The 22933-nt window shown below is 37.5% G+C and overlaps 1 protein-coding gene across 2 annotated transcripts in view; it reads left to right on the top strand.

The window, feature by feature from the left end:
- The window catches only part of OXSR1 (oxidative stress responsive kinase 1), an 87242-nt gene that overhangs the window by 10564 nt on the left and 53745 nt on the right, over positions 1–22933 (top strand). The window contains exons 2-4 of one of the 2 annotated variants that reach the window (XM_027522228.1): positions 6381–6493; positions 13085–13193; positions 21305–21446. In XM_027522228.1, coding sequence (XP_027378029.1) covers positions 6381–6493; positions 13085–13193; positions 21305–21446 — 364 coding nt within the window. Of the gene's footprint in view, positions 1–6380; positions 6494–13084; positions 13194–15750; positions 15888–21304; positions 21447–22933 lie in introns of those variants that run through there. The other variant, XM_027522229.1, reaches the window with a different exon arrangement.

The raw sequence follows: 22933 nt of genomic DNA, 5'->3' as shown, positions 1-22933 counted from the left end.
AGAGATCAAGATATGTCACATAACATAAAACTAACCATTTTACTTCAAATGACCATTATATCTATTACTGTGGGTAAGAATCCCTTAGAAGAAATGGAGTAGCTCTCAGAGTCAACAAAAGAGTCAGAAATGCAGTACTTGGGTGCAGTCTCAAAAATGACAGAATGATCTCTGTTCATTTCGGAGGCAAACCATTCAATATCTCGATAATCCAAGTGTATCCCCCAAACACTAATGCTTAAGAAGATTACGTTGAATGGTTCTATGAAGACCTACAAGACCTTCTATAACTAACATCAAAAAAAAAAAAAAAAAAAAATGTCCTTTTCATCATAGGGGCCTGGAATGCAAAAGTGGGAAGTCAAGAGATACCTGAAGTAACAGGCAAGATTGGCCTTGGAATACAAAATAAAGCAGGGTAAAGGCTAACAGAGTTTTTCCAAGGGAACTCACTGGTCATTGCAAATACTTTCTTCCGGCAACACAAGAGATGACTCTACACATGGACATCACTAGATGGTCAGTACTGAAATCAGATTGATTATATTCTTTGCAGCCAAAGATAGAGAAACTCTATACAGTCAGCAGAATTAAGACTTGGAGCTGACTGTGGCTCAGATCATGAGCTCCTTATTGCAAAATTCAGACTTAAATTGAAGAAAGTAGGGAAAACCACTAGACAATTTAGATATGACCTAAATCAAATCCCTTATGATTATACAGTGGAAGTGATAAATAGATTCAAGGGATTAGATCTGATAGAGTGCCTGAAGAACTATGGATGGAGGTTCATGACATTGTACAGGAGGCAGTGATCAAGACCGTCCCCAAGAAAAAGAAATGCAAAAAGGCAAAATGGTTGTCTGAGGAGATCTTACAAATAGCTGAGAAAAGAAGAGAAGCAAAACTCAAAAAAGGAGAAAAGGAAGGATAAACCCATCTGAATGCAGAGTTCCAAAGAATACCAAGGAGAGATAAGAAAGCCTTCCTTGTGATCAGTGCAAAGAAATAGAGGAAAACAACAGAATGGGAAAGACTAGAGATCTCTTCAAGAAAATAAGAGATTCCAAGGGAACATTTCATGCAAAGATGGGCACAATAAAGGACAGAAATGGTATGGACCTAACAGAAGTAGAAGATATTAAGAAGAAGTGGCAAGAATACACAGAAGAACTATACAAAACAGATTAGGACCCAGATAACCACGATGGTGTGATCACTCACCTATGGCCAGACATCCTGGAATGAGAAGTCAGGTGGGCCTTAGAAAGCATCTCTACGAACAAAGCTAGTGGAACTGATGGAATTTAAGTTGAGCTATTTCATATCCTAAAAGACGATGCTGTGAAAGTGCTGCACTCAATATGCCAGCAAATTTGGAAAACTCAGCAGTGGCCGCAGGACTGGAAAAGGTCAGTTTTTAATTCCAGTCCCAAAGAAAGTTAGTTCCAAAGAACGTTCAAACTACTGCACAACTGCACTCATCTCACACACTGGCAAAGTAATGTTCAAAATTCTCCAAGCCAGGTTTCAACAGTACCTGAACTGTGAACTTCCAGATGTTCAAGCTGGATTTAGAAAAGGCAAGGGACCAATTAAGATAAATAACTTAATTTTTTAAAAAAAGAAAAGGCAGGGGAACCAGAGATCAAATTGCCATCATCTATTGGATCATTGAAAAAGCAAGAGAGTTCCAGGAAAACGTCTACATCTGCTTTATTGACTACGCCAAAGCCTTTGACTGTGTGGATCACAACAAACTCTGGAAAAATTCTTCAAGAGATGGGAATCCCAGACCACCTGACCTGTGTCCTCACAAATCTGTATGCAGGTCAAGAAGCAACAGTTAGAACCGAACATGGAACGATGAACTGCTTCCAAATTGGGAAAGGAGTACGTCAAGGCTGTATATTGTCACCCTGTTTATTTAACTTATATGCAGAGTACATCATGCGAAATGCTGGGCTGGATGAAGCACAAGCTGGAATCAAGATTGCCAGGAGATAAGCAATATCAATAACCTCAGATATGCAGATGATACTACCCTTATGGGAGGAAGTGAAGAAGAACTAAAGAGCCTCTTGATGAAAGTGAAAGAGGAGAGTAAAAAAGCTGGCATAAAACTCAGCATTCAGAAAAACAAAGGTCATTGCATCTGGTCAGTGGAAACAATGACAGACTTTATTTTCTTGGGCTCCAAAATCACTGAAGATGGTGACTGCAGCCATGAAATTAAAAGACGCTTGCACCTTGGAAGAAAAGCTATGACCAACCTAGATAGCATATTAAAAAGCAGAGACATTGCTTTGCCAACAAAGGTCCATCTAGTCAAAGCGATGGTTTTTCCAGTAGTCCTGTATGGATGTGAGAGCTGGACTGTAAAGACAGCTGAGTACTGAAGAATTGATGCCTTGAACTGTAGTGTTGGAGAAGACTCTTGAGAGTCCCTTGGACTGTAAGGAGATCCAACCAGTCAATCCTAAAGGATATCAGTCCTGGGTGTTCACTGGAAGGACTGATGTTGAAGCTGAAATGCCAATATTTTGGCCACCTGATGTGAAGAACTGACTCATTGGAAAGGACCCTTAATTCGGGAAAGATTGAAGGCAGGAGGAGAAGGCAATGACAGAAGATAAGAAGGTTGGATGGCATCACTGGCTCGATGGACATGAGTTTGAGCAAGCTCCAGGGGTTGGTGATGGACAGGGAAGCCTGACGTGCTGCAGTCCAATAGGGTCGCAGAGAGTTGGAAATGACTGAGCGAATGAACTGACTGAACCATTTCTAAGTGTAAAACTTAGTGTTTTTTTTCTTTTTTAGTATATTTGCAGTGTTTTGCATCCATCTTCATTGTCTTATTCCAGATCATTTTCCTCACCCCAGAAAGAAATCGTATTCATTAAGCAGTAACCTCCCATTCTCCTCTTATCCTAGCCTTTGGTAACCACTAATCTGTTTTCTGCATTTAGGGATTTGCCTATTCTGGATATTGCATAGATATAGAGTCATAGAATATGTGGTTTTTTGTGATTGCTTTATATCACATAGTGTGTTTTCAATGTTCATGCATGTTGTTGCATGTATCAGTACTTGCTCCTTGGCTTATGGTCCCATTACTCTGACTTTTGCTTTCATTGCTTCACCTTCTCTGACTTGACACTCCTGTGCCTCTTCTATAAAGACCCTTGTGAGTACATTGGGCTCACCCAGATAATCTGGGATCATCTTTCCACCCTTATTTTAATAACATTTGCAAAGTCTTTTTGCCATTTATACCTAGAGCCAGACATCCTGGAATGTGAAGTCAAGTGGGCTTTAGGAAGCATCACTACGAACAAAGCTAGTGGAGGTGATGGAATTCCAGTTGAGCTCTTTCAAATCCTGAAAGATGATGCTGTGAAAGTGCTACACTCAATATGCCAGCAAATTTGGAAAACTCAGCAGTGGCCACAGGACTGGAAAAGGTCAGTTTTCATTCCAATCCCAAAGAAAAGCAATGTCAAAGAATGCTCAAACTACCGCACAATTGCACTCATCTCACACGCTAGTAAAGTCATGCTCAAAATTCTCCAAGCCAGGCTTCAGCAATACATGAACCGTGAACTTCCAAATGTTCAAGCTGGATTTAGAAAAGGCAGAGGAACCAGAGATCAAATTGCCAACATCCGCTGGATCATGGAAAAAGCAAGAGAGTTCCAGAAAAAACATCTATTTTTCCTTTATTGACTATGCCAAAGCCTTTGACTGTGTGGATCACAATAAACTGTGGAAAATTCTGAAAGAGATGGGAATATCAGACCACCTGACCTGCCTCTTGAGAAACCTATATGCGGGTCAGGAAGCAACAGTTAGAACTGGACATGGAACAACAGACTGGTTCCAAATAGGAAAAGGAGTACGTCAAGGCTGTATATTGTCACCCTGCTTATTTAACTTATATGCAGAGTACATCATGAGAAACGCTGGGCTGGAAGAAGCACAAGCTGGAGTCAAGGAAAAAGCATAGCCTTTTTCTATGCCAGGAGAAATATCAATAACCTCAGATATGCAGATGACACCACCCTTATGGCAGAAAGTGAAGAGGAACTAAAGAGCCTCTTGATGAAGGTGAAAGAGGAGAGTGAAAAAGTTGGCTTAAAGCTCAACATTCAGAAAACGAAGATCATGGCATCTGGTCCCATCACTTCATGGGAAATAGATGGGGAAACAGTGGAAACAGTGTCTGACTTTTATTTTTCGGGGCTCCAAAATCACTGCAGATGGTGATTGCAGCCATGAAATTAAAAGACGCTTACTCCTTGGAAGGAAAGTTATGACCAACCTAGCTAGCATATTCAAAAGCAGAGACATTACTTTGCCAACAAAGGTCCGTCTAGTCAAGGCTATGGTTTTTCCTGTGGTCATGTATGGATGTGAGAGTTGGACTGTGAAGAAAGCTGAGCGCCAAAGAATTGATGCTTTTGAACTGTGGTGTTGGAGAAGACTCTTGAGAGTCCCTTGGACTGCAAGGAGATCCAACCAGTCCATTCTGAAGGAGATCAGCCCTGGGATTTCTTTGGAAGGAATGATGCTAAAGCTGAAACTCCAGTACTTTGGCCACCTCATGCGAAGAGTTGACTTACTGGAAAAGACCTTGATGCTGGGAGGGATGGGGGCAGGAGGAGAAGGGGACGACAGAGGATGAGATGGCTGGATGGCATCACTGACTTGATGGACGTGAGTCTGAGTGAACTCCGGGAGTTGGTGATGGACAGGGAGGCCTGACGTGCTGCGATTCATGGGGTCGCAAAGAGTCGGACATGACTGAGGGACTGAACTGAACTGAACTTTGCCATTTATGGTAACATTTACTAGTCTGAAGGATTAGAATGTGGTTATCTTTGGAGAGGGGGTTGGTTAATTATTCCACCTACCACAGGGATTTTAGAGTTTTTACTATTATCCCATTTCTCCCTGAGTCTCTGTTTTTTTTTTTTTTCAGTCTCTCTGTTTTAAATTGAGTAAAACTATTGACTTTATCTTCAAGTTCACTAAATTTATCTTATTTTATCTTTATTTTTCTATTGAGCTTCTCCAGGAAGTTTTTTTTTTTTGGAAATTATATGTTTCAGTTATGTAATTTCCAGTTGATACTTTAAAAAAATATAACTTCTCTTTCTTTGTTGAGATTTTTACATTTTTAAAATTTGTTTTCAGATAATTCTTAACTGTTTATTGAAGCATTTTTGTGATGGCTACTTTAAAATTCTTGTCAGAAATTCCAACTAGTGATTCATTTTGGTGTTTGCATCAGTGTGATTGTCTTCTCATTCAAGTGTGTTTTTCCTGGCTCTTGTTGAGACAATGTGATTTTCTTTTTTTAAATTATATTCTGGACATTTAGGATATTAATTTTAGAAGACTCCTGATCCTATTTAAAATTTCTATTTGAGTAGGCAGTTACTCTGCTTGGGTTTAGTGTGTAAGTCCTGGCCTACTTTTGTGAGCTCTGTAATTCCTGTGATACTTGAGTTTTCAGAATTCTGGCAGTGCTGTTCTCTGCTTTATTCTTCTAGCCCCGCAGGGACTCCTGTTTAATCTCTACAGGTGTTACCTGGACTGACCGGTGGGTGTCTGTTCAGTTCCCCCAGCCCCCCAGCCGCCACCCCAGGTGTGGGGCAGGGAACTAGTTGTCCCTTTGGTGAATCTGGTCTACCATTCTCTGGGTGTGGGGTGCAGATGCTGCTGATGCTCATGCTGTGGACTGGCTGGGTTGTCCCGATGGGGTTTGAGAAATTGTCTTCTAGATTGCTACTGAGCTTCCCCTTTCACAGTACTTTGTCCAGAAAGGATGTTTTGCATTTGTTTGTTTATTTGTCTTTCTATCCTGGTTGGTGGTTCTGGGAGGCAAGCTCTTCTGGTGTCCACTCGTGGATAGGTAGGAGATAAAAGAAAAACCCAGGTAGCTCACAATGATGCTTTTCTGCACATCCTGAGGGTCCTAGCCAGTCCATCTACTTCTTTCTACCTCTCTGATTGTCTGCTTCAGATTATCTTTATGATTGTTGAATTATTTCTACGATATTTAGTTGTATTTAGAAGAGAAGAGCAGGGAAATGTGAGCCTATACTGTAATATTCTAGAATTTCTAGAAGTCTAACGATTTTTATTTCGGTGTGTGTGTGCTGGTACTTATTGATAGTTCTATGAATGGTCAAGACTTTTGCTTTTACTGACACCCTACTTTTCAGAGTGTTTCTCTGCATCTGTTGTTGAGTATTAAGAACAAGTTAAGAATTATTCTTTTGTTTAAATTGTGTGCCCTTAAATTGTGTAGGAGTCAGAAATGTCTTGTAATCACTGCCTCTTTTTATTTATTCATTTTATTTATTTATCTTTAGGGAGTGGAGCAACGGCTGTGGTCCAAGCAGCGTATTGTGCCCCTAAAAAGGAGAAAGTGGCAATCAAACGGATAAACCTTGAGAAATGTCAGACTAGCATGGATGAACTCCTGGTATGCACTTCTCATATTTCTTGTATATTCATGTTAGAGTGGGAAATAACTTGAAGTTTTTTACTTTTTTAAAAATAAACTTGTGATTTCTTCATTAATAAGTATTGCTTATTGTAAAATTCATAAAATCCAAGTAACTAGAGAGGAAGAAAATTAGTTACAATTCTCTCATTCTGAGGTTGACACTAAATGTGCTATAAGTGCACCTTTAGTCATCTTTGTATTTTTATGATGAGAATATCATATACTTGTTCTTGTCTTTAAAAAATTTATCATAGAATTCTATGTCTATAAATATGAATATAGTTTTCAATAGGTATGTAGTGTTCTGTTGAATATTTCATCTAACCTGTTCTCTGGTACTGAATGATTTTTGTGTCCTCTTTATTGTTATAAACAATGCTTGCTTACTTCTTTCTCTCTTTAAAATAGTATCATGCAGTTGTGATTCCTGGGTCAAATGGAGCATCCTTTAAAGGGCTTTGGCCTTCTAGGAACGTGGGCCCAATCTACATTCTGACCATTGATGCAGGATAAGAGATAGAATGACCCAGCAGCATTAGCTCCTCCTAAGGTCAGGAAGAAGAGAGGGGGCCCCAAGAATCTACAGCTGTATGAGATTTCTGCGGTGTTAAGAACCATCAACACAGGGATTGTTTTGCAGTTCTTTATACTCCATGACACCTGGAGTAGTTTTAAGTATGTAGTATGTAGTAAGTATTCAGCAAGCTAAATAAGATAGTTTTTCCACATCATTTGATTTTTCAAATCCTCAACTTCTTTGGCTTAAAATGGAAATATATCTATCTGCTTCTGCTTTGTATACCGCATGAGGTTTTTCTTGAAGATCAAATGTTACAGTACTGGAAAACCATAAACCACCACTCAAATGTGAACTAATATAGTTAAATTGTTAAATAATTTCTCTAAGATCATGCACAGTTATAGTAGAAAGGGCAGAAACTAGGACTGGGATGATTTGTCAGTCCAGAATTTTTTTCCATTGTCCCAGATTGGGTTTAATTTGTAGTGTAACTCTGATATAGAGATAATATAATTATATGTCGACCTTTCAGCAGATGAGGCAGATGTATTTCTTCAGGAATTGGTAACGTATATGCAGAAGCTGAAGAACTGGGTTGCTAGAGTGATCTTGAGCTGTTCGGTGAGAGAACATGTACTTGGAAGGAGATGCTGATTGAAACACTATGTGGCGAACTTGGGTTTACAGCTGCCAGCAAGGACCTTAGAGCACCACTTGGACATGTGAACTGCAGTGATCATAACAGAGGCCTAAATTGTAAACTAATTCTTATTAAAGAAAAACAGTATTTTTAATCCATATATTAACACTGGAATTTGAGAAGTCCAATATGAATTCCTGTCATTTGCCAGTTACTTTTCATAATCCATAAGGATGGTATAAAGAAGAATGAAAGTGTTATTATTTACTACTTTATGACTAAAGCAACTAAGGCTCAAAGTTTAAATAACTTGACTACATTCATATGATGGTAATAGCAAACACCTTTTCAGTACTAGGCGTTAAAGTGTACTTTAACCTCATAAACATCTCTGAGATAGGTAGTAGCTCTCCTCTGTAGATGAGGGAATTAAATCATGATAAGCAACAGAGTCTGGACTAAAAAATCAGGTTTTTATGACTCAAGTCTACTATTTTTTTTAACTTCATAAAATACTAATAAAATGATTAAATCCTAGTTTAAAAGTGTAAAGAGCATCTCTTCTCAAAAATCATTTGACATTCTTAAAAGTAATATTTGTGTTATTACACTAAGGCCTTACTTTTAGAGGAATGCAAATTTGATATAGCTTAGTAAAAGGAAAGAAATTGGTTAGACCTTTATAAAATGTGTGTACATATTCCAGAAATCTTTACATTGCATATATAGTATTTGCAAATCAACAAATAATAAAGATGGGGGGAAGTGATTTAAAGTGACTTTAGAATAATTGGCTTTCTTTAAATAATTGGTGCATATGCAGGTAGGATTCCAATCAACCCTGAACAAGCATCAGAAATATAAAAGAATGCCTGATTTGTGGTATTTGTGGTAGTGTTATGACTTGAGATCTAAGTGCCAGTGGCTCTGTATCTAAAAGATACAAAGGCCTTCAATTTATCTTTTAAAAAAATTATCAGCTCAGCATACTCAACTTTTGATGTTGTGATTGTAAGATTTTTTTTCAAAACTGTCTTCATTATAATGCAGAAAGGATGCTCTGGGTTCTCCAGAGAGTACTGATGTAAACCAATTACAGGTGTGTATTGTGTGTGACAGTTACTAGTGAGAAGGCAGTATATTACTCCTTTCTCTTGTCAAAATGTTTTCTTCTCAGACAACCTTTGCAAAAAGTGTGATCACAAAACCAGCTGTCAGATAGTACTACATTTGTTTTCTCCAGAGATTTTACTCACAGACTCTAGGAAAGGCATAGAATGCAGATGATTGAGATTTTTCTGTCCTCTGATAAATGCTTGGACTAGATTCATTGGACAAACATCTGAAGGGACAATTAAGAGGCTTAAAATGTCTTTTCTTCTATCATAAAGCTCACAATCTGGTTGAAGAGTTAAGGTTCTTGTCTGCTGTACAAGGCAGAGTGTGACAGTGCCTCGGAAAAGTTTGAATACTATGTTGAAGTACAAGGTAGAAGCGAACTCCCAGTTATGAAGATGAAGGCCTTTGTGGAGATGTTTGTGTCCTGGGCCACCTGGGCTGGGAAGACTTTGAAGAGGCAGAGATGGAGACCCTGCTGATCAGGGGTTCAAAATCAGCAAAGGATAGCATATTATCTAATAATGTTATAAATATGTTGATAAAATATATATTATATATATATTAATGTAACTGACATGTTTTCATAAAACAGTTCTTAATTATATTATGTGGAATGCACTCTGATTTTTTATCCTGTTTTCGTCTATTTTTAATGTGATGCACCAAGTTTGTTTCATGACCCATATGTGTTGCATCTCATAGGTTGAGGAACACTGGATTGCACAAAGAGATATTGAGACTCTAAATTTAGGAAATGACAATGGAAAGAAAGACACAAATTCTGTCAAAATTTTATAGATGGGAAAGTTGTTAGTTCTAGAATGAGCACTTTATGACAGCAGAGACTATTCACTCTGAATAAATGAATGAATAAATTAACATTACTTGGGGAATGACTCAGTAGTGTGAAGTGAAGGAAAATCAACTATGTTGGAGTAATTAGAAAACCAGGGGGATTGCAACACTATTTATAGTAGTTAGAACATGGATGCAACCTAGTGTTCATGAACAGATGAATGGATAAAGAAGCTGTGGTGCATATATACAATGGAATATTACTCAGCCATGAAAAGGAATGCATTTGAGTCAGTTCTAATGAGGTGGACGAACCTAGAGCCTGTTATACAGAGTGAAGTAAGTCAGAGAAAGATAAATATCATGTACTAACACATATATATGGAATCTAGAAAGATGGCACTGAAGAATTTATTTGCAGGGCAGCAATGGAGAAACAGACAGAGAATAGACTTCTGGACATGGGAAGAGGGGAGGAGAGAGTGAGATGTATGGAAAGAGTAACATGAAAACTTACGATACCATAGGTAAAATAGATAGCCAGTGGGAATTTACTATATGACTCGGGGAACTCAAACAGGCTCTGTGACAATCTAGAGGGGTGGAACGGGAGGGAGGTTCAAGAGGGAGGGGACATACATATACCTATGGCTGATTCTTGTTGATATTTGACAGAAAGCAACAAAATTCTGTAAAGCAATTACCTTCAATTAAGAAATAAATAAATTTTAAAAAAAGGGAAAAGAAAGCCAGAGGGCAAAGAATAGAAATCAAGATGAATGAGTTTTAAAAAGGAGTGAACAATGGTCATTAAAACATGGCTTTAGAAAGCCTGAGGTGGAGCACTAAAAATTCCAGACAAAGATCTGGTACTAGCAGACATATAGGACTGTCAGGAAAGCATTTTCATGACTAGGAGTGGAAGCACTTACGAGTGTTGAGGAAGCTGCTGGGAAATTTGAGTCAGAATGAGGCACATGGGATCTTTGTTGCAGCATGCAGGCTTAATTACCCTGTGGCATATGGCATCTTAGTTCGCTGACCAGGGATCGAACCCATGTCTCCTGCATTGGAAGGCAGGTTCTTAACCACTGTACCACCAGGGAAGGCCTACCACAATTTCTTTATTCATCTGTCAGTGTACATCTTGGTTGCTTCCATGTCCTGGCTATTATAAATAGTGGTACAGTAAACATTGGGGTATGTGTTGAATCCTAAATTCTTGAACACAGTTATAATTACCTGGGACTTATGATACGGTCCCAGGTAATTCAACAATGAAAACCCATAAAAACATTTATTTTTCCTATTTTAATGTTGGCCTTTCCTGTGGCTCAGTGGTAAAGAATCCTCCTTCAGTGCAGAAGAGGTGGGTTCCATCCCTGAGTTGAGAAGATCCCCTGGAGTAGGAAATGGCAACCACTCAAGTGTTCTTCCCTGGGAAATCCCATGGACAGAGGAGCCTGGTGGGCTATGGTCCATGGGGTCGCAAAGAACTGGACACGACTGAGCGCTTAAGCATGCAACAGGATTGTAATGTCAGTGTAGTAAAATTTTTTATAGGAAGGTTTCCCTGATTGTCAGTCCTAATTTTGGATGATTCACCTCTTCAGTGAAATCATATAGTATTTAGTACTTCTTCTATCAGACTTTATTCATATGTATTGTAAATTAGTATTTGTCTGACTTCTTCACCAGACCGTAAGTTTCATGAAGGTTCATCATTATATTAGTCCTGCACCTGGCATAAGGTGGGCACTTGGTAAATTTCTGTTGAAAGCATGACCTGTGTTTAGACAGGTTTACTCCTGTGTCTAAAATTTGTCTTGCATATTTCATCCTTTTCTTTTTTTCTGTAATTTTATGTGCTTTGCACCTTGTACTGCTATAATATCCCACATCTTGTAAAACACAAACATAGTTCCCACCCACTCTATGAAGACTTCTTGCTTTAACTGTTCTTTCCTCTGGAATTCTTGTAACATTTACCTCATTTGGCATGTATATGCTGTCCTGTACATTCCCTCCTATGTGTACATATCTTATCTATTCAAGTCCTATATAACTGTGCCAATAGGCAGGTGTTTATTACTTTAGTTCCTCTTCCTTATCCTTCATATTTACTTAGCTTTTAGTACAGAAGACTGTGCTAGTAACTTAGTGGGTAGCAAAAATGCACACAACAAAGTCCTTGCCATAAAAGAACTTACATTCGCGTAGAGAAGATGAGAAGAGAAGGAATCCCTTTCGTTGAACACTTCTTATGAATCAGGAATTTGGAGCAACTTTTACCCAGTTGATCTTACTGAACAAATACCAAGGGTGTAGGGCTTATTTACATCAATAAGTAAAAAGCTGTATAAAGTGCTGTAGGATTTCATTCATTCAGCAAATATTTATTGAGGGTAGACTGTGTGCCACGCACAATGATAAGTGCTAGTAATACAGAGTCTAATCTCTCATTGAGCTTACAGTTTTGTGAGGGATGCAGAAAAATAAACAGGCAACTACAGTATGGTATGATAATTGCCACCATGTGTAGGAATCCACTTTTAAGTACTTGCTTGGTTGACGTTCTCAGTTCCACAGGGGAAGACAGGCAAATAAGCATCCAATTTTCTATCCATACATATGTGCTATAATGTGAGGAGATGTGCACAGAGCTTAGAAGCCAAGAGAAGGGACATGTCACTAAACCTGGGAAGCTGGGTGGAAGTGGTATTTTGGCTGAGATTGGCAGGGTGATTTGGTGTTTTTAGCTGGATGAAAATGAGGAAAGTATACTTTAGGCTGAGGCAGCAATAGGGTTAAATGTGCGTAATTAGAAGCAGCATGGCTCACTTGAAGTTACTATGGTAGGACTGGGGTGTGTTGAGGGTAGTTTCAGTGAAGGCAGTGGGAATAATGGAAAGATAAGCAGGGCCATGACCACAAGACTTCTATAAGGCATCTTATCACACCAAATCTAATTTAAATTCATTAACTGAGAATAGTGTAAGCTTAGACTTTGGGCTCAGGTTTCTACTTTTGGTTTAGTTTATGACCTCTTTAAAGTGAGAACTGTTAATCATTTCACAAAAATGAGGTGAAACAATTTTGGGGAAAAAAAGCACCAAACAAAAAACCACTCTCTGTTTATTAGTAATTATCCTCTGTGACTGTAAAACCTGATTTCCCAAGATTTCTGCAGGGACACCCTGAAGTACAAAATGTGTCCCAGTGGAGGCCTCTGTGGTACTGTGCCAAGGTGTGATAAATAGTACATCTCTGGTTTCAGAGATCACTGTTTAATGAGTGAAAGGAGTAGGAATCAGAATGGACTGAGGGAAACCAAGTGGTTTTTTGGTTTAACCATTCTTGAAGAGATCAGAACCATGAAAATCCTAAAAAGGTTGTGACATAGTCTTTGGAATTCCCAAATCTGGATTCAGTAAATTCTAATGTTGTTTTAGGCTTGCATATAACGAATCACCATGTTTTCTCTTCTTTGTAGAAAGAAATCCAAGCCATGAGTCAGTGCCATCACCCTAATATTGTGTCTTACTACACATCTTTTGTGGTAAAAGATGAGCTGTGGCTCGTCATGAAGCTGTTAAGTGGAGGTGAGTAGAGTACAATGAAATGCCAACTTTCATGGTTTGGAAAGTAAATACAGATGTTTTCTTTGGTTTGGTTTTCATGGACATGCATTTGAGGAGATACTGAGATTACAGTATCTAACAATACTAGTGTACAAGGTGAGACAAGTCACATGTTGCATTTGGTTGTCATGCTTCTTCAATTTCTCTCAATCTAGGATGGTTCCCTCCTACTTCCTCTCTTCCATTTCACAAACTTATGAAAGGTCTGGTTTGAAGGGTCTATCTTGTAGGATGTTCCACATTCTAGATTTATCTGGTTATTTCTTCCTGGTGATGTTTAACTTGATTTATATTCCTCTGTTTCCTACAAGGACTTCCCTGGTGGCTCAGATGGTAAAGTGTCTGCCTACAAGGCAGGAGACCGCTTCAATCCCTGGGTTGGGAAGATCTCCTGGAGAAGGAAATGGCAACCCACTCCAGTATACAGATTAAAAATTAGACCCAAAGGGTTATTTAGACAGAGTATTTTGTAGGTGGTGCTGTGTACTTCACATTGCATCACGTCAAGAAGTAGTATTTGCTATCTGGTTATATCTTTAATAGTGATGTTGATTTTGATTGCTGAAAATTATGACAGCCAGGCCTCTCCATGGAAAAGTTGGCTTTATTTCCCTTTGCAGCTAGCAGGTAGTCTTTGGGATGATACTTTGGCACTGTGAGTATCCAGTTCCCCAAGTCTTTGATCTAATGTTTTTAATATCCATTAACAATCCTTGTTTGAATCAATTATTTTGTCAGAGGTTGCAGAATGGTAATTTTTTCTTTTTTTTTGTATTAACATTTATAAAGTGGCATTCTTCGCCGTAAAGGAACTTTCCTTTATTAACTGGGACTTTTTGATTACTCTATACTGTAATTCCTACTGAAAGAAGGTGAAGTCGCTCAGTTGTGTCGTGTCTGACTCTTTGTGGCCCCATGGACTGTAGTCTACCAGGGTCCTCTGTTCATGGGATTTTTCCAGGCAAGAATACTGGAGTGGGTTGCCATTTCCTTCTCCAGGGGATCCTCCCAACCCAGGGATTGAACCTGGGTCTTCTGCATTGTGGGCAGACGCTTTGCTGCTGCTGCTGCTGCTAAGTCACTTCAGTCGTGTCCGACTCTGTGGGACCCATAGACAGCAGCCCACCAGCTCCGCCGTCCCTGGGATTCTCCAGGCAAGAACCCACTGGAGTGGGTTGTCATTTCCTTCTCCAATGCATGAAAGTGAAAAGTGAAAGTGAAGTCGCTCAGTCGGCAGACACTTTAGACAGGATAAATGTGTTTTTTTAAGGACCAGTTTTCACAGTAAAGAATTAGTTTAATAATCACTGCCATTGACTTTTTTTTCTTTTTTCCCACTGAGTGATGCTTTCTTTTTTGAAGTATTACTATATAAACTCAAGGATTTTTTTCATATATTCAGTGCCTTTCAATCAGTTACACTCTTTTTTTTTTTTTTTCGATGCTCAGGTTATCCAAAATTTTGTTAGTGGAAGTCTCTTCAAACATACTGTGGTGTCCTTTTGACATGATCCGTCGATCTTTGATAACCTTGATTTTTGGTTCAGTATAAATGGTTCACATTTATGTTGCCTTTCGTAGAATCAGCCAATATTCTAAGGAGCCCTGAACCTTTTTATGGGGAATGTATTCAGAAAGCATAACTTGGATATCTGAGTACTGCTACTATTTTGTCCTTGATTCTGTTTGGAAGAGCTTGGAAATATAGCATATTAAAACAAATCATAATTTGACATTAGTAATTCCAATTCAGATTTAACATTGCAGACCTTTAAAACTTTAAAAATTATCCTCGAATCTCTTTTCTCTTACACAGAAAATTTTGGTCCCCTGTATTAACATAATTACTGTATTCTGCACTATTGTGTATACAATTATTTCTGCTTTAGTCCTTAGAATAAAATGTAAGTATTGCTAATTGCAAACAGTGGACCCTTAGTATGTATAGATTGAAGATTTTGTTATGGTTGCCCAGAAGTCCATGCCATATAATAAATTAGACATTTTGCTACAACATGGATTTGAATGATGTGGCAAGATAGGACAAGTGAGTGATGGAGCTGCCCAACTTTCCCATCACTTTGCTGCTTGTTTGCATATATATTTAACATGGGAGCATTATTTTCCATTTTCGATTGTAGTGTAGGATTACAGGAAAGAGAATCCATGTTTGTTATTTTAATACCATTACTCATCGAACACCTTACTTCCCCAGGGAAGCTTTAAAGAAAAGTCTGTAGGCTTTAGAATTAAATTCTAGATTTTCTGCTTAGTGGTTATGTCCCTAGGCAAACTCTTTGAACTCTTTAAACCTATTTACTTATCTGTTAAATGGGGATGCCTTTCCTGCATTTCAGGGTACTAGGGAGGAGTAAGTGAGGTGACTTTGTAAAGCATCCACCACTGTGCTGACATGTAGTAGGTGCACAAGAAATTTTAGTCATTAATAATAATGATCCCTTGTTATTTGATGCTTTTCAGTGTAGCCAGAATCACCTTTTTGTTTCAATCCCATTAGTGACACACTGGAGAAACTGGATTGCTTTGTTAAAGGCCCTGTTCATATGATGGTTGGAAGCCTTGCTAACACCAACCACCTTTCAAGATGGTGGTCAAGCATGGTTCTTTCAGTATGGACAGATATGGGAATATTAGGTAATACTGTTCGTTATTGATCACCTATAGCATAATTTTCTTTATATGTAATTTGCAAAATGTGTAATACAGAGTTTTCAATGTCTTGCTAAAAAGTCCTCTGATGAAATAGGGATAAATTGTCTGCTTGATTCTCTCATCCATAGCTGTATGCCAGTCCATCCTTTCTGCTACTTATAAGCAGAATGCCTTAAACAAAAAAATTTTTTTTTTTTTTTTAAAGAATTCCCATTCCTCTCTCAGTGAGTATATGTCCTGATCACAAGGCAGGATATGGTATATGTAGCTGGGTGGGATGTTTTTGAAATGTACCTTTCTGTTCTTCCAGGTCTTAAGTTTCCTGGGATGGTGCCCAGTTTTTCCAGCATAGCACTCAGCAGATTTCCTGGGCAATAATTTTCAAATATGTTGCAAGCATTAATTCTTTTAAAAATTACTTTTAATTTTATGAGTCAACATAATCTTATATCTAAATGTTTACTTTTAAAATATTAAAAATTTTGCATCTTTTTTAGGAAAGTGTAGTCTTTTGTAGTTTTATTTTTTATTTTTTTAATAATACTATAATACTTTAATACATATAATACTTTAATAATACTATATCACATATTTTCTGTTTTTAAAATTTTTTACTATTATTTCTTTTTTTTTTAATTTTATTTTATTTTTAAACTTTACATAATTGTATTAGTTTTGCCAAATATCAAAATGAATCCACCACCGGTATACATGTGTTCCCCATCCTGAACCCTCCTCTTTTGTAGTTTTAAAGTGAACACATTTAAACTGAAGAGATACATTAAGCAATATGTAGAAAACAAAAAATAGAACTAAGCACAGCAAAAAAACTTTTTTTGAATAGGAGGGAACTGTCAAGATAGCTCAGTTAAAATGCCTTTCATCAAATACTTATTGATTACCAATACATTGGTGAATCAGTCAGTCAGTTCCTTGCTCTTATGGGTCTTACAACTAACAAGAAGAAGTTGCAGTTTAATAATTATAAGTGTGTCAAGTGCCATGAGGAGGTATCAGGTATCGTGGGAACGAGTATCAGGAGAACCTAACTACTGAGGGAGAATGGCTGTGATGGGACGGAGACCGCCTTCAGGAGCTGATGTTCTTCAGGAGCCTCGAAGAGTAGGTAACAACTAGGCAGGTGACATGGATGTGGAGGTGATGTCAAGGGAAAATGGGAGAAAGACCCAGAGAGAGGGAGCACTGTACTGGGGGTGAGTGCAGGCAAGATGGAGGAGAGTGGTGTGTCTTGGGATCTGATAAGGAAATCACAGCTAGAGCAGAGAGAGTGAGAGATGGGGACCACTGAGAAGCAGGGGCTCCATCTGAATAATTTATAAATATAAATAGCCAGAGTTAACACAAATATGTATAGGCCACATTCTTTCATATAACTTTTCCTTTCATACTAATTTTTCCTTTAAAACGCATATTTTTGATTTAGCAGCATTGTACTGATGTAGAATTTAATAATCTAATTAAATTGTAAAATGAACTGCAACTGGCACTCTTAAGCCCATGGACCAGAAGGACATCATGCTTAAAATAAGTTGAAATGTGCCTATTACAATTACTTTATAATGCTTTCTTATAACTATGATATTCTTATCTTTTGTTAATTAAATAATTGGAACTTATGTTGAATGTTGAAATTTATTAGTATAGAAGGTTAATCTTTAGAAATTAGAACCACTTTCTATCTAAATAGCTATTGAGCTAAATAGCTATTTCTACCATTTATTTCTACCATTTATTAGCTATTTCTACCATTATTACCATTTCTACCATTTATTAGCACCAAACTGCAATATAAGATTTTTAGAAATTAAAGTAATTAAGAAATCTTCTGAAAGGAAAAGATAAAGAAGAATCTGTAGGCTTTAAAGGGAGGAACTATAGAAATGCAGAAATCTAATTTAAATTCACTGTCTTAGTGAATTACTTTGTGATTTAAGGATGCTCTCATCTTTGTCATCTTCTGAGAGAGGAAAAAGTATGGGACTTCTTTGACCCTGAGCATGACCCAGGTAAAAAATGCGTGGTATTGTGAGTGACAAATTTTGGATGGTCAAGCAACAATGAGGGTATGTCTGCTGATTTGAAATGAAATACTCAGAGCAAGCAAATTTTGGCTCCTTTTAAAACTTATATGGCTTAGGAAGACATAAGCAGCACCCAGTGGCTAAAGATTGATTAAAACTTGGTAAAAATACTGGTAACTAAAATGGACTCAGAGTGTTTTTTCATAAAAATAAACTGAGGACATAAACATGTTGACTGAGTGATTAATTTGATTGAGCTATAATAGTCAGATTTAACAAATGTCTTGAACCAGCAACTGCTTCACCACTTTTTCAATATCATTTTAATGTTTAGTAATGATTTTCTTGGACAGTAAAAGTTTTTCACTGTTTTTTAAAATGTTCCGTGCCATAGACTATGAAGGCAGACGTGAGATAGTTTGGGGAGTAGATGATCTACACTTTAATTTTTTGCTTTATTAAAAAATTTGTATCAAATCCCTCTTGTTTTCCATTATTTGATTTACTTGCATTCACTTTAAAAAATTCTTGGGTTTCAGTGGACAATATAGGTTGTTTAAAGTGCAACTTCTTGGGCCCTACCTCAGATCTCTTGAATGGCAATCTATAAGATCTGGGAATCAGCATTTTTAGCTAGTTTGCTAAGTAATTTCTTAATGTATTAAAGTTTGAAAACAAATTATCCCTATAGAACACTTTTTGCAGATTATACCCAAGGACATAGTATTTTATATGCTGATACAGGCTTCCTTCCTTGTTCCTTTTCTTTAAATCTTAATTTGAATCATCCAGTGATAGTTTTCTTTTGCTTAGCATATTTTACCTTCGTCTTTCTCTTAGTTTATATAAAGAATTGTATATAATTTCTATATTTCAAGAGGGGGGATTATAGGCATTGTGGAAGATGCTGGAAGATGCTGAGGAAATCATTTGGGAAAGAAGGGGGAACCTTCCAGGACCAATATTTGTCAGTTAAGGTTGTAGATCTTAGTGGCATGACCATCTCTTCACCTATAAAAATCATATTGTTGGGAGACTAAAACTGATAAGACAACTTATCCCAGGGAAGAAGGGGCTTTTTATATACCCTTGTTTGGGTATATCCATTCTGGGCATAATCTGGGGATGTGTGTTGCTTTAATTTCCCTATTAATCACTGGGTGATGTGAAATTAATAGAAATCTAAGATTTTCGAAAGGAGTTCCTGCTTCAGACTCATTTAAAATGCATACCTGGTAGCTTTAATGTGCCCTAGGGTCTTTGTTGCCCCTTTTTTTTGATCTCCCAGACTAGAAGGTCCCTGAAAGTCAGCAGTCATGCTCTGTGGATCTGGACATACTCTGTGGCACCTAGTTCTAGATCTCATATAATATGACTTAACTATTGAATGAAAAAATTGTGATTTTAATTCCTAGTAGGAGTTTTCCCCTTTGCATTCCTTATTGTAGATATTCTTTACAGACATTTAACTCAGTTGGCATTTATATGTATGTTTTCTTACTGAACAGTTCTTAATGTGGCCTGGATTTCTCAGAAGAATGAAATACCTGGCCAGTTGGTATAGTTACTTTGCTCTGGGGGTCAATGTGTGATTGGTTAAACTAAACAGAACAAAACTTGTTCCTTAGTTCCCCTCTTTGTGGATCGTAGTCTTATGAATCCCAGAAATAAAGAGGGAGAAAATCTTTAAAAAGTTACCAAGAATCTGAAGTCTCCCATTATTTGTCTACAGAGAACAAACAGCCTTTCTCCTGCTAGAGGTGGGGTGTGGTAGTTGCCTTGCTTTCTAGGATGGGGAGGGTGGGATCTGGGAATCTTATTCTGCTTTATATGCGTTTTCAACCAGTTTTCCTGTGTTCAAACCTTTCCATCAGTAACCCTTCACATCCTTATGCGTTGTCTAAGGTGTTTGTGTTCTGAGCCTTTCTGGGACTCAAGGGAAGGGATCTACGTTTTCCTGACTGATACACCTCCTCTGCAGGCACTGAAGTTTCCAATTTTTCCCCCTGCATACTCAAAGTTACTTTTTCTGCTTTCTGTCTTTCAGAAAATTAATGATGTATCTCTTTTGTTATCTTCTTCTTTTCTTTTTTATTCTGGATTTATGCCCTTTTTGTCAGGCTTATCAAGTTGGTGGATTTCAAGTGGGAGCTGAAGTAAATGTGTTCAGTTCTCTCATGTTTTCAAGGATTCCATCTAGACCATTTCTTTCCCTCTATTGGAAATATATTTTTTTTGTTTTTAAGTGTGTGCAATAAAAAACACCCACAAGGGCAAGTTTTCAACAGAAACATTTGCCAAGAAATGGACATTCAGTGTTTTCAGTGTACTTTATGTTATATTCCAGACTCCTTGGCACAATTTTTAATATTGGAGATTATTTTGTTTTGGTTCTTTGATCTTATGGGCTATTGTACCGCCAGAAATCCTACTGATCTCTAGCAAGCCTTTTTTTTTATGGTAGATAACATTCTGTGATTCTAATTATTATGTGCTTAGTTGTTCAGTTATGTCTGACTCTTTGCAACCCTACGGACTATAGCCTGCCACACTCCTCTGTCCATGGGGATCTTCCAGGCAAGAATACTGGAGTGGGTTGCCATGCCCTCCCCCAGGGAATCTTCTCAACCCAGGGATCGAACCCAGGTCTCCCACATTGCCCGCAGATTCTTTACCAGCTGATCCACTGGGGAAGCCCTTAATTATTATATTGGTGTGTTTTCCCTCCTTCTGATTTTTAGTAGGAGTATTATTTCCCATCCTGGGAAGAATGAGATTGATAATACATCTAGGCTGTTATTTAAAGAGAACTGCTACTTTTATTCCTTGCATATTTTTCTTTGTCTTACCTGTTTTATTTCTATTACTTATTAACCTGAAATATAATTTTAACCTTTAAATTAGTTTGCATACACATGTGATATTTGACCTGAATTTCAGTTGTGTTTTATATCTTTATTTAAACAATGTTGCATACTCTAATCTGATGTTAGAAACCTAAATTGGTTTGTTACATCTTTTGCTAAAGTGTTATTGACCAATATGGTTTACCTAGGGATTCTTCAGAGGTGATTTTAAAAATCCTCTATTACCTTTTTCAAATACTCATTAGATGTCCAAAGAAGATGCTGGTGTAACACTTCTGTTTGGATATTAGCAGGTTGCTTTCGGTTTTAGAGTCGAATTAATATATTATTAATTTTAAACTTTTATATTTCCTTATATTGCTATTTTTTCCTTCCTTTCCTACACAGCTAAGTTTATGAGAAGATTTACATGTGTTTTGATTTTTAAATGGCTCTGAATTTATATTGAATGAGTTAAAAAATTACTGAAAACATTTTATTCTCTTTTCAGGTTCTGTTCTAGATATTATTAAGCACATTGTGGCAAAGGGGGAACATAAAAATGGGGTCCTGGATGAAGCTACCATCGCTACAATACTCAAAGAAGTGCTGGAGGGTTTGGAATACCTGCATAAAAATGGACAAATTCACAGGTATGTAAAAGGTAGCACTCCTCTCTTTTGGATAAGTGCAGCAGTAGTTATGCTGTCTCATTTCATTGAGGCTATTCCTTGTTCTTTGGCACAGTTACCCATAATCTCTCAGGGTTAGCAGGGCTCTTGGTATTATATTATTAGTTCCAATACACTGTGGTTACACAGCTGCTGCTAAGTCGCTTCAGTCGTGTCCGACTCTGTGCGACCCCATAGACGGCAGCCCACCAGGCTCCCCGACCCTGGGATTCTCCAGGCAAGAACACTGGAGTGGGTTGCCATTTCCTTCTCCAGTGCATGAAAGTGAAAAGTGAAAGTGAAGTCGCTCAGTCGTGTCCAACCCTCAGCAACCCCATGGACTACAGCCTTCTAGGCTCCTCCATCCATGGGATTTTCCAGGCAAGAGTACTGGAGTGGGGTACCATTAAACATTTAAAAAATAACAAATGCTCTAGTCAAATTGGAAACTCAAAAATAAATTCCTAATTTCCTACCAGGAGTTAGTTGCCTTAATCAACTGATAATACTTTGGAATACTCCTTTATAATTTGTTTTATATCTTGAGTATTTTCTGAAATTATTAAAAGCTTTTGTAAAATAGCTTTTAAAATTAAACTTTTTTTTTTTTTTTAATCAAATAACATTTGAAGAGCCATATAGCATTTCATAGCTCAAGTATTTCTGGCTCTTTATATCTATTCAGCCCCTGTGTATGGATAACAAGAATTGATATCTGTACAAATGGTGGCAGATTCTGTTAGTACAAATTTATTTAGTCCCTGGATTTGGTTTTCCTTCATTTGAAGATATATTTATTTCCCCATCATTTATTAAGGATAGTTTCCCTGGATATAAGAGTTTGTAGTTTACATTTCTTTTCTTTCAGCACTTGAAAGATATGTTACTTAATTCTGGCCATCATGGTTGCAGATAAGAAATCTCTTATGTGAATTGGTACAAATATGTTGCTTTTCTCTGGCTATTTTCAAGATTGTTTCTTTGTGGGACTTCCTGGTGGTTCAGTGGTTTAGGACTGTCCTCTCAATGCAGAAGGCACAGATTCAATATCTAGTCTGGGAGCTAAGATCCCCTGATGCTGCACAGCATAGCAAAAAAAAAAAAAGCAACTGTTTTCTTTATCTTTGGTTTTCAGAAGTTTAATTATGATGTGTCTTAGTGTGGATTTCTTTAGGTCTATCCAGTTTGGGGTTCCCAAATTTCTTCAATCTAGGTTTTTGTCCTCACCAATTTTGGGAAGTTTTCAGCCATTATGTCTTTGAATACCTTTGTAAGCTATTTTCCTTCCTTTTTTTCTGGGACTCTAATGGTGGAAATGTTAGGTCTTTTGTTGTTGAACCATAATCCTTCTGGCTCAGTTTTCAACCTATTTTTTTCTGTGTTCAAATTGAGTAAATGTTCTTGATTTGCTTTGAAGTTTGCTGATTCTATCCTCTGTCCTCTCCATTCTACTCTGGAACCCATTCCTG

Source organism: Bos indicus x Bos taurus, chromosome 22, assembly GCF_003369695.1.
Source record: "Bos indicus x Bos taurus breed Angus x Brahman F1 hybrid chromosome 22, Bos_hybrid_MaternalHap_v2.0, whole genome shotgun sequence".
In the NCBI taxonomy this organism is placed as follows: Eukaryota; Metazoa; Chordata; class Mammalia; order Artiodactyla; family Bovidae; genus Bos; species Bos indicus x Bos taurus.
This window is presented reverse-complemented; position numbering and strand designations above follow the sequence as displayed.